General features: G+C 39.2%; 1 protein-coding gene across 2 annotated transcripts in view; it reads right to left on the reverse strand.

The window, feature by feature from the left end:
- Positions 1–12,284, reverse strand: part of CNTN3 (contactin 3) — a 465,770-nt gene that overhangs the window by 183,298 nt on the left and 270,188 nt on the right. For both annotated transcript variants that reach the window (XM_049862422.1, XM_049862421.1), the window contains exon 5: positions 9,304–9,399. In XM_049862422.1, coding sequence (XP_049718379.1) covers positions 9,304–9,399 — 96 coding nt within the window. The remainder of the gene's footprint in view (positions 1–9,303; positions 9,400–12,284) is intronic.

Raw genomic sequence — 12,284 nt, forward strand, 5'->3', positions numbered from 1 at the left:
CAGACCAGATCTGGAGTCTCCTTGTTGTGTAGGTTCAGCATTCTACTAGGTGATGCTTCCTGGATGTGTTAGTTTTGTAAACATTTGCCTTTTTTTCCTTTATTTCTGTGAGATAAGGCTTGCAAGCATAATTACTGCTTTCCTGTGTGATAGTTAGGGAGCCCTGATGGGTTTGTTTTGGTTTTTCCTGTGTCATATTTGGAAAACCAGATGTTCTCCATGTAACCTAATGGAAAAGTGCCAACAATAAATTATTACTACAGATTTCATTGATATATTGTCATACCACAGACCGTTGGTGCCAAAGTGCCACTAGCCTCACTGGTGGATTGTATTACCAATGATATTTCTCAAAATCCATATTGCCAACCAAAAATTTAAACACACTCAATTAGTAAGAATGCATTTCTGATATTGAAAACACATGTCATCAAAAAAAATTTTTTTTAATAAAAAGTTGGTAACAAAAGGGTTAAATTTGCTTTATAAGCGGAACAGTAGAGAAATATAGTTCAAGAAAAAATGACTAACTAGGAGAAGATGATGTAAAGATTACAGATTAAATTATTTTGAGAAATTATTGTTCTGGATCATAATCACATCCCAAAACACTAGGCAATGTGTCTTGTCTCCTTGATAAAGGCTCTAGCAACTGGACAAGTCTTCACAAAGACGAAAATTCCTACTTGGCATTTGTTATGTACTGAATTGTGTCATCCAAAATTTACAGTGAAGGCCTAACCTCTGGCACCTGTGAACATGACCTAATTTGGAAATGGGTCTTTGAAGACGTTATTAATTAAATTAACACGAGGTCATACTAGAGTAGGGTCGATCCTAATCCAATCTCAGTGGTGTCCTTATAAAGAAGGAGAACAGATATAGAGACACACAGAAAAAAGATGTCATTGTGAAGATGAATGTACTCCAAGGAATGACAAGAAATGCCTGGGGGTACCAGAGCTGGAAGATACAAAGAAGGATCTTCTCCTAGGGCAGACAAAGAGAGCACGGTGCTGCTGATGCTCCGCATTAGGGCTTCCAGCCTTTAGAACTGCGAGACAATACGTTTCTGTTCTTTGGAGCCACCCACTTTGTGGTCTTTTGTTACAGTAGCCCTTGGAAACTAATACAGCATCTTTTCTTCAGATTCCCTCCTCTAAGGTACCTGAGATGATTTTAGTTTTTTGCTTTATCCATCTTGGGGTAAGAAAAAAATAAATAAAGATGTTGATACAGAGGGTGTAAATCCCACACCATCTGGTAACGTTGCTAACACTTCTCACCTCTGTCACACCAGGATTTAAAGAGCAATTTTTAGCATAACATCTCTTCAGCCTCCACTGCCTGCTGTTTGGCATCTCACATTCTCCTTTCACATTCCAAAGGCCCTGCTTTTATTACTGAATGCCAGTGTACTGGGCTGCCATTTCAGGGTGAATATGCACACAGCAAAGACACGGGGAGCTGGATCAGAGATCAAAGTCATTTGTCGACTAAACACTGGGATGAACTCTTCTTTTCTGCTCAGAATAAATGTCATCAGCCATCCTTGGACAAAAATTGGTTCTTTATTAACAAGCGTGTATGTCATAACTTGATTAACCTACGAATTCATGTCTAATGGGTACCTACCATGAACTAGTCTTGCATAATAGAGTAATTTTTCTTCAGCATTTGATTTCTATGCCAACTGCAATGGTAATTGTGCTAATCCTCAGCTCCTCATAGTTTTGGAAACTATACTAATAGCTACACTTCGGGTAACCCATGTCTAGTTCCTTATTTCTGGCTTCTCAACTTCTAATTTTTCAACTAATTTTGGGTTGCTAATTCTTTTGCTTCAGAGAGGTGCTGGGTTCTTCTGGGTGAGGAAGTAATGAACAGGAAATGGCAGAAAATGTCACAGAATGAGTGGGAGATAAGATCCCCGGCAAATGACAGCAATCTGTTTTGCCTGGAGGTTAAACAGACTCCTAGAAAAAAATTCTGCACTGTCACCCACTGTGAAACAATTCTTCCTTCTTATGGCATCAGATGAATAGCCACCGCTCTTAGGCAGCTCAGCCCCAAGTTGTTGCCACTTTCTTGTAAATTACCTGCCTAAATGAATTGAGTGATATGTACTGTTTTAGAGGGCCCTTTTTTTTTTTTTTTTTAGGTATGATCACCCTAATCTATTTAGGGGGAACACTTCTGGGTTTTATCCCAAATAAACAAAAGATACATATAAATTTGCCTCACCAAGAGAATAGATTTTAATACAATTTTACTATGGGCTCATAAGAGAACTAAAACCCAGGAAATACAAATATGGTAAGAACAGCAATTGTTACTCTATAATAAATAACTTTGCATTCGCCCATACAGGTTATACTTCTGGTTGCAGGAAAAACCAAAACTCCTAAACCAAACAAACAATCTTTGGTGTTAGTCCCAACTCCCCAAAGCCAAAATCACCGAATGGGCAATATCTCTCTAGTACAGGACCCTGTGGACTCCTGAAGCCACCTCCCCTGCACTGAGAAGGCAGGGAGCAGCGAGGGTGAGACAGAGAAGCTCAGGCACACATCACTTCTGCCAATGGATTAAAGGCACAGGTTTTTGGCACACTCTAATGGCTGCTTCTTTGAGTCTTCATGTTTCCATGTCATTGTGGTGAAAAGAATAAAAGGATGATCTGGCCCAGGGATCTGAGACATTCCTGGGTTTTGCAGAAACTAAAACACCAAGCTGATGATGAATCACATCAACGCCTATTACAGGGCACTCGGTGTCATATCATCAAATTTCAAAATCTGCAAAGAGCCTGCTTTGGGTAAGGCTCTTCACGTGTTTGCAGCTCTAAACCAACCCCAAATTAGAGGCTGTATTTGCCTTTAATATCATACCTGGGGGTTGAAAAGACGTGGGCTAAGACTGTGATCCCTTTTTACCCTTGAGACTCTCAGACCTTCATTACAAAGGCACCAACCCTTACATAGGCTTAGGGGAAAAAATAACAACCGTAGTTTTATGAGATATTACAATATTATAAAGAAATGTTGGGGACTCAGAAGGCTACCAAAGAGGGGAATAAATCAGGGTGAAGAGGAGAGTCTTCAGAAAGACACTTCAGTCTTGAATTGGAAGGAAAAAACACAACCCTCAGTGGGGAGGGAATATTTTGGTCCTGAAGTGCTGTACATGTTTCAGCATTCAGGCTGAGAAGTAGGATAGTAAAGAAGGAAGGAGCGAGAGTGGGGTGCAGAGGTGGGTCACAGGAAAACCATCAGGGATCCAGCTCACAGTAATGGAACAGAGGACAGGGAGCAGCTTGCTACTCAGACTTTGGTCCATGGACCAGCAGCATGGGCTTCACCTATAGCTCACCAGAAATGCAGAATCTCAGGCCCTGCCCCAAACCCGCAGAACTGGAATTTGCATTTTAACAAGTCCTCATTGATCCATTTGCATGCTACAGTCTTGGAAGCACTGGGCTAGAGCATGCATGAGTTGTAATATGACTTTGGGCATTGCTGATTTGTTCTGTCTGTAAACCACGCCTTTGAGTATGTTAAAATCATTAACGCTGCTGCTTGAGGTATGACATAGCAGAAGTCCTTGGCTCAGGACAATGACCTTATTTTTCAGGACTCTATTTTTGTAGGGTCGCTATGAGTTGGAATCGACTCGACATCAGTGGGTTTGGTGGGTTTTGGTATTTTTGTAACACGGATACTTGCAAAATGGCAAAAAAGGCTCTATAGAGTGACAAGATAGAAAGAGCCTGGTCAGGAGTCAGGGCATCCAAATCCAAGTTCTCATTCTCCTACACAGTTCTGTGATTTTAGGTAGACCACTTACTCTCTGAGCCACGCTTTGGCAACTCCCAAACAGCAGCCCTAGATGAAAACAGGGAGGCTTGGTGTTAAGGCTTAGTTCTTGACCTCCTGTCTCATCTATCATTTCTAAGCAAGAGGTTTGATCCAATGCATTCAGTCACTGACTGAGAGCTCGGCCTTGTGACATCCTCTGTGCTGAGCTTCTAGATGCTACCTGAGGTTATCACACACCCTGTTCCTCTTCATACACTTAACCAGAAGAACCTCACTAACAGATAATTTCTACAAACAGCTTAACATACTGTTTAGCACGTAAGCAAACCCAGTGCCTTCCAGGTGATTCCGATTCATGGAAAGCCCATAGGTTACAGAAGAGAACTGCTCCATAGTGTTTCCTTGGCTATAATCTTTACGGAAGCAGATGGCCGGTCCTTTCTTCCGAGGCACCACTAAGTAGGTTTGAACCACCAACCTTTAGGTTAATAGTCCTGTGCAAACTCCTTGTGCCACCCAGGAGACTTAGCATGTAAGTAGTACTCAGTAAATAGAGGTAATTATCATCATCTTCATCATCATTACAGGTAGTCCCCAACTTGCGACGTATTTGAGTTGCCATGAATCACATATGACCGTTCTTCTACTTTTGTAAATCTTATTGTTAGTAATAGGTACTACAAACACCGTTGCAGTGTTACAACTCCGATTTCATTCTTATGACACTGACGCTGATGTCATTGGAGACCAGGCCTATACCACGGTCTTATTGAGCGTTTCGTACCATAAGAAGCATCAGTTGTTAATTTGAAGATGAGTTGTTCCAAGTTTCTCTGACTGTAATACTTGCACTGCTTATGCCTTCAACAATATCTCACATAATAGGCTTATTACTGCAACTGGCAAAGTAACAAAAAGTTATTGTTATAATTATTATTTTTAGAGTTATCATTATTATTTTTAGAGTTATCATTATTAGAGTTATAACTGCAACTGACAAAATCCCAATGTCCAACTCTTCATCATCTAAATAAATTTTTATGATTCGTGTATTTTTTATGCTGGCATATATGTATTAAAATATATCTGTAAATCGATACATGATGTTACCAACCCCCAAAGACAAATAAAGATACGATTTATAAAGATACTGATGATAAAAGCAATAATAATGAAACTAAAAAAAAATAAAATGAGGTATTCGAATTTGTCAGAACTCACAATGGAGTCGTTGGAACAGAACCTGTCATAAGCTGGGGACCACCTGTATTATTGCCTTTTTATGTTCACTGTGTTAGAGGAGGGAACGTGATGCGTGAATAAAATATAATGTTGTCTTAAGTAATCAGTAGGTACTGAGAAGCGACCAGGCAGAAATGAAGAAACAAGATAAAGTGAGTGAAGGTAATAAAAAGTGGTGAACTCAGAAAGGGGGACTTGCATGTCCTGCAGACACCGCAGGACTTGAAGGAAGAAGCCCAGGAGCACCACATATCACATGTACTGATAAACCCTGGGCTCACTGCTTCTGCTGTTCTCTGACCAGGCTCAAGCCCTCTACTGAATTAATGTCCCCAAGTCAATAGGGAGGACTGAGAAGGGCTGATGGCAGCTGCTTATGGGCAGAGGTCGCCCTAATCTATCAGTGGCTTCACGTGTGTAGTTGGTGCCCAGGGCATACTGACTGTTAGTTAAATGCTTATACCTTTGGAAGGAGCTCTGGTGGCTCAGCGGTTAAAGCGATTGCTTACTGAAAGGTTCGTGATTCTAAACCACTAGCAGCTCCGCAGGAGACAGATGTAGCACTGCTGCTTTGGAAAGAGATTTACAATGTTGGAAACCCTATGGGGTCCCCATGAGTTGGACTCAACTCGACGGCAGTGGGTTTGGTTTGTGTTTTTTGATTATACAGCTGGAAAAAAAGTTTCTGGTGAATTCTCAAAAAATATACAATTATATTTTTATATATGAATTATTATAAATATTTCATAACTTTTACAATGGTGACACTCTTAGCTGCTAACTGAAAGGTTGACAGTTTGATCCTACGCTGTAGCTCCACAGGAGAAAGACCTAGTGATCGGCTCTCGTAAAGGTTACAATCGAGAAAACCCTATGGGGTAGTTCTACTCTGTTAAATAGGGTCAATATGAGTCAAAATCAATTCAGTGGCACCCAACAACAACAACGAATCTAAAAAAGGATTGACTTATTCATTTCATGAATGTGTTCATTCATTCATTCAACTGATATTTACTATCATAATGCAGGCAAGGCATTTGGGTCGCAGAACAAATACTGACGTAAACCCTGTTCTCAAGTTGCCTACAAGCTGTTAAGTCAGGACAGTGGATATGGGTTGTAAATATCCCGCATTTTAGTGAGGCAGGAATCAATGAGAATCCTTTTTCAGCATCTAAACCTGACACTCTGGCCCAGATGGCTTTCTGACACTATCTAGCACTGAGGGAGGAGTGCTTTTGTTCAACAGTGTTTGCTCTCCTGTGCATGCTCCAGGTTCGTAAGGGCAAGTGGTTACTTCAGGGGAGATTTCTTTTCTTCTTTACCTACAATTCTACTTGACTTCCACAGGCCCCATATCCAAGTACTTTAAAAATAACAGCAGAAATATGCCAAGTCAGCAAACCAAAAAAACAAAAAAAACCATTGCCGGTAAGTCCATTCCAACTCATATCGACCCTATAGAACAGAGTGGAACTGATCCATAGGATTTCCAAGGAGCAGCTGGTAGATTCAAACTGCCAACTTTTGGGTTAGCAGCCGTAGCAATTAACTACTGCACCACTAGGGCTCCAAAGAAGAAGAAGAAAAAAAAAGGGCTCCAAAGAAACCAAAGGTAAGGAGAAATCAGGGTGCTAATACTTAGGTTAGCTGTGATTGGCCAAGAGTTATTCAATTTAGTGGCATTAGGAAAGATTCACCCAACAGCTTATTAAGACATTTTCACTGTGTACATGCGCAGTCAACCAAAAGGTTCCCTCTTTGTTATCATTGATTATACCTAATCATAAAGTACTTAAGGAAGAGCATTCAGTCAGAATCTTAAATTGGGTCAACATTTCTGAAATTCATTATAGACAAGACTATTCAACTACTATTATATGTTGATTTGATCCAATATAAACTTAAATTATTTTGAAACTTCCTTACTAAGTGTAGTTCCAGCCATTAAATTTCTAAGACTCCTCTCCCTTTTTTTCTCATACTAAAACCCTTCTTGTCTTTTGAAAAACATTTCTTCTTCATTCCATGGCTGTCATTGGGTGAAGCTGACTCTGCCCCTCAGCAACTGGGATAATCCCATAGACAAAGCTGATCCAATTAGAATCGGCCTTGCTATATTTGAGAAACAAAGTCCCCGGGTGACACAAATGGTTTGCACCCCACTGCTAACCTAAAGGTTCTTCTTTCAAACCTACCCATCAGTGCCCTGGAAGAAAAGCCTGGTGATCTGCTTCTGTAAAGATAATAGCCAAGAAAGCCTTATGGAGCAATTCTACTCTGTAACACACATGGTCACGATGAGTTGGAATTGACTCAAGGACAACGGGTTTGGTTTTTGGTTTTATTGGGAACAAGTTCTCTGGTTCATTAGTATCCTTAGCATCAACGACCACAAGAGCTTGAAGTTGCCAGGGGCCACCTCTGTCACCAAAGAAGCCTACACAAGCATGGAATCAACATGGAGGGCGGCAGAGCCAAGAAACAGGGAGAAAGACAGATTGTCCAAGACATTGGTTGAACCCTGGATGCAGCAGATTGGGTTCTCAGGAAACAGATGCTGAGACAGTTTGGGATAAAATATTTTTATTAGTGCTCAAAACCTGTGAAAAGAAGAAGGAGGAAGAAGAATTGGGCAGAGAAAGAAGCAAAAATGTGATGTGGCTCAAAAAAGCCTTAGTCATGCTGGCAAGAAGCTCTGGAGTGAATACTACCCAACAGAGTTGCCCAGCATTGGGCAGAAATGGCCTAGCCTTTCCATGTCTTGCTCAACCACATGATGTTGGCTAGGTGAAGGGTGTGGCCTTGGACAAAGCTGCTCTGTGCAGAAGCAGCAGACAGAGAAGGAGCTGACAGACAGAGACCATCCGTCAAACCACAGTTCGGCAGCAAGTCCTTCTGGGTGGTACATATCTGTGTCAACCATGTAGCTGTACTAAAAGCTTCCTGAACATCCCAGTTATGTACGCCAGTAAACTCCCTGTTTTCTTGAAGCCAGTTTGAGCTTGGTTAATTTTATTTGCAACAAAAAGATTCTCTGCTTCCCTTCAAAGTTAAAGATCCTATGAAACTTCAAGATTCCTGCAAAATGTACACTATTAAAAGTAATTTCTGGAACCCCTTTAAACCCATGCCAGCCAACGTCATGGCAATTGCATCTGCCAATCAAGCCCTAAATCCACAGTCTCCAGCTGGCTCCCACATTTCAGGTGGCTAAAAACAGAAGGTGGGAGATGTTTGTTTTATTGGGCACAGGATTTTGTGATTAAGATTAGTAAATCACTGGAAAAGAGCTCTTTGGTTTTTTGTCCCAGTACAAATAAAGTTCAGCATATTTTTATCTGAATGAGCTGTACCATGATAGAAAGCAGGCTCCTCAGTTTCGCCTCTGGTCAGAAAGACCCTCTCTAACCTGTTTATCTCTCAGTAATTCTCAACCTCTCGATAACAGTATATGTTTGTTTCTCTGATTTATAATATTAATAACACCTCCTTGTTCCTGAAAGTGACCAAATTTGCAAGAAGCATGAGAGTAAAATCAAAACAGAACTCCAGGCTCCTACAGAAAAGTAGTGTTTATTAAGTTATTTTCATATGTGCTTAGGTTCATTTTCACTCCAGGTAGCTATTTTGTTGAGCTCCTGAGTTTCCAGGAATATTTCAATTTATACCAGGAATATTTCAATTTAGATTAAATATGCAATTCCAACACCCCAATGACAATGATGTGTGTGTGCATATATGTAAGAAAATAATTATATACATACATATATAGTTTTATGGAGATACATATACATATATCACTTTCACATACACATGTATTATATAAAGAGATCCAACAGCATATATTAATGAGCACATGTAGGTATGTGAGTATGAATGTGTGAGAGAAGGGGAGGAAACTGCAAAGATTCTAATGTGTGTCATGATGGAAAATTAAATAAATTATAATGCTGTCAGGATAAAGCATTGTTCAGCAGTGTTGGGTAATCACAATGAATTTGATCTCTCTCTTTCCCTGAAAACCCTCCTTGATGGAGTGAGTTAATTATGTTTCTAAACTTCTCTAGATGGACTATCTTTTGTAGGGTTTCACATATTCCAACTCAGTTGACAGAATTCAATGCTGCTCAGGTTATCAAGTTTCCCAGGGTAATTTACAGAAGCAATAACAGTATATATGCCAAGGACCTTGCCCTGAAACTTACTCCATAAATGTACAACAAAACACACCACTTCTTACCTCCAGAGTGAGGCGGGGGACCGCAGAGCAGAACAACTCCCTGGCCTTCACGCACCGACACTGTACTTCTCATTTTGGTTTTAAAATTTTCCAGATCTGATTTGGAAACAAAACAAAACTGAGCCTCAGACAGGACAATAGTATTCATATTTTCACACAGAGATATTCTTTTCTTTCAGAGGACACTGTAGAAATCTCTTTTTGGGACCTAAAGGAGAAGAATGCTTGCTTTGAGAGGAGAAAGTAGGATTTTTATTTCTTTATTGAGACTTCAAGAATTAAGCAACATAAATACACACCCATTGATCTTGTGTTTTGTAATTGTGTCAGCAATGGCATGGACTATCCAAAAAGGCAAAGTCTGCATGAGACTTAATTAGCCAGACAATATGATTCTACGGAGGAAACAAAATATCTTGCAGCAAAAACATATTTAAGTGTGAATTCTGTATGTGCCACATGAAATTCACTAAATCGCTGGTAGACTTCTACCTCTATCCTTGCAAAGGTTGTCAACTCTTCATGAATTTCTTTCCTAAAATATTTAACCTACATAGTCTAAAATCTGTTTTATTCATCTATAATTATTGGTGTTATTTTTAAAAAGAGTAGAAAACGTTCACCCTCTGGGTATAAGTCCTCTTTATTTCATGTCTTAAAGGGTTCTGGGGAAGACATGCATCAAATCAGTAGAATTCATTAGTATAATTCATTATCAAACAAGTATAAATCAAAGCATAACCGTAACTTAAATCCATATATAACCTTTTATTTATAGCTTTAAAAAAATCCAAATCATTCTTATAGTCACTCAAGGCATTTTTTAAGTGTTTAATAAAGTTTAAAAAATAGCAATCAGAGACAAAAACTATTTTGATTACCAGTGATTATCTTTAGAAAAATATTAATTTCTTCCAGCAACAATCCAGGGTGACAAATACTCACCGATTCACACTTTCCAGCTTAAATTACAGAATAGAAAAAAATTCTATTGGCTTCATTTTTTAAAAAGTTTAAGTCTATGGGGGAAAGGAAGAAAGAGCTACTGTTTCTCTAAAGTCCGATTAAAAAAAAAAAAAGATTCTGGTGAATTATACACTTAATACACTCAATGGCATCACTTTCTGCATCAGAACAATTGCACTGTCAATTTGTGAGAGAACACGCTCACTTCATGGCTCTTAAGGGCTGATATAAATTGCCTGTGTGGTGACAATACAAAGTGGGACAGTGTGTGTATTTTAGAACACAACCTGGAAAATTTCAACTTTGCCCTGAAAAATGTAAAAAGCAAAATAATTACCTTGAAATAAATAAAACCACAAACTGTAGACACTTAGGAATATTTGAAACACTATAAATCAGAGCATTGGAAGGCAACGAGAAGGCCTGGGGGCTTCATTTTATTGTTTCTGAAAAACAGTATTAAATTGCTAGGTTCTACGCATGGAGTCAAGCGATTCAGCAAAATGCACGTATGTGTCCAAAAAAGAAAAAAAACTGTTCAAAGATTTATTTTAACCAGATGTTATCCTACAGAAATATGATATGACAAAATAGCATCGTATCATTTCAAATCTGTAGCTAAAATGCAACATTACCAAAACATTAAGACCCTTGAAGTGTAACTAAGTTGGAACTGCAAAATTGGCCCATCCAAAAGCTTCCCAGTGGCTATATGGGAAAGTACAACACATCACAATGTGACCTATATATGGAAAAATAATTTCGAAAGATTATTTTCTGGCAACCAAATACATATCATCGTCACTGCTTTCCTGCTCAATTCCTTGATTACTTGTGCCACATAATTTCACCCTCTGGAGGGAATTCATAACTGATTTAACTGGAATGTGCAAGAAAGGATAAAATACTTCCACAGAAACTAATGATGTCTCCTTCAGAAGTCAAACCTCTTTTGCCTAAGTACATATACTACCTGGCACAGATGTGACAATTCCTCTAGACACCAGCATTGATACTCTCCCTGCAGTTTATCAGCAATCAATCAGCTGCCACTGAGTTGATTCTGATTCATGGCGATCCCTGTGTTTCACAATAGAACTGTGCTCCATAAGGTTTTCAATGGCTGATTATTTGCAAGCAGGTCTTCATGTCTTTCTTCCAAGGTACCTCTGGGGTACTTGAACCATAAACCTATTGGTTAGCAACTGAGTGTGATGAGGTCTTAATTGGCAGGAAACACTGTTTTTAAATATCTAATATGGCCAGGTCATGGAACACATGTATCAGGAATAGCAAAACAAAAAACAGTAGGGGCATTAATGTGTCCTGGGCTTTTTTGACAGCACAACACTGTGACTGCAATATACTGCCTTCCATAAAGTAGTATTTCCTGAATTCTTAGCTTATGTTATCAAAGCGTGGTTTGAGGAATACATCATCATTAACGACTGGAAAATTTATTTAAAAATTCAGATTTCTCTAGGGGCCCTAATACATGGCATAAATACAACATAAACCATAACTAACAATGCACAAAAACCAGAAGATAAACTTGATGACTGGGAGCTGGTAAAAGTTAAATACTTATGCTCATCAAAAGCTTCACCAAAAGAGCAAAAAGAGAACCTACAGGATGAGAAAAAATGTTTGTCTGTGGCATACTGGACAAGAGTACAATCTCTAAAATCTACAAAATACTTGAAAAACAAAAAGACAAATAATCCAATTAAAAATGGGCAAAGGATATGAACAGATACTTCACCAAAGAAGACATTCAGGTGGCTAACAAACATATGAGGAAATGTTCCTGATAAATAGCCACTGTTGTTGCTGTCAGGTACTGTCAAGTTGGTTCTGACTCATGGCGACCCTACGTACAATGAATGAAACACTGCCTGGTCCTGTACTACCTTCATAATCATTGCTATGCTTGAGCCCATTATTGCAACCACTGTGTCAATCCACCTTGTTGACAGTCTTCCTCTTTTTCGCTGGCTGTTTACTTTACCAAGCAT

The sequence above is a fragment of the Elephas maximus genome, chromosome 20 (genome assembly GCF_024166365.1).
Source record: "Elephas maximus indicus isolate mEleMax1 chromosome 20, mEleMax1 primary haplotype, whole genome shotgun sequence".
In the NCBI taxonomy this organism is placed as follows: Eukaryota; Metazoa; Chordata; class Mammalia; order Proboscidea; family Elephantidae; genus Elephas; species Elephas maximus.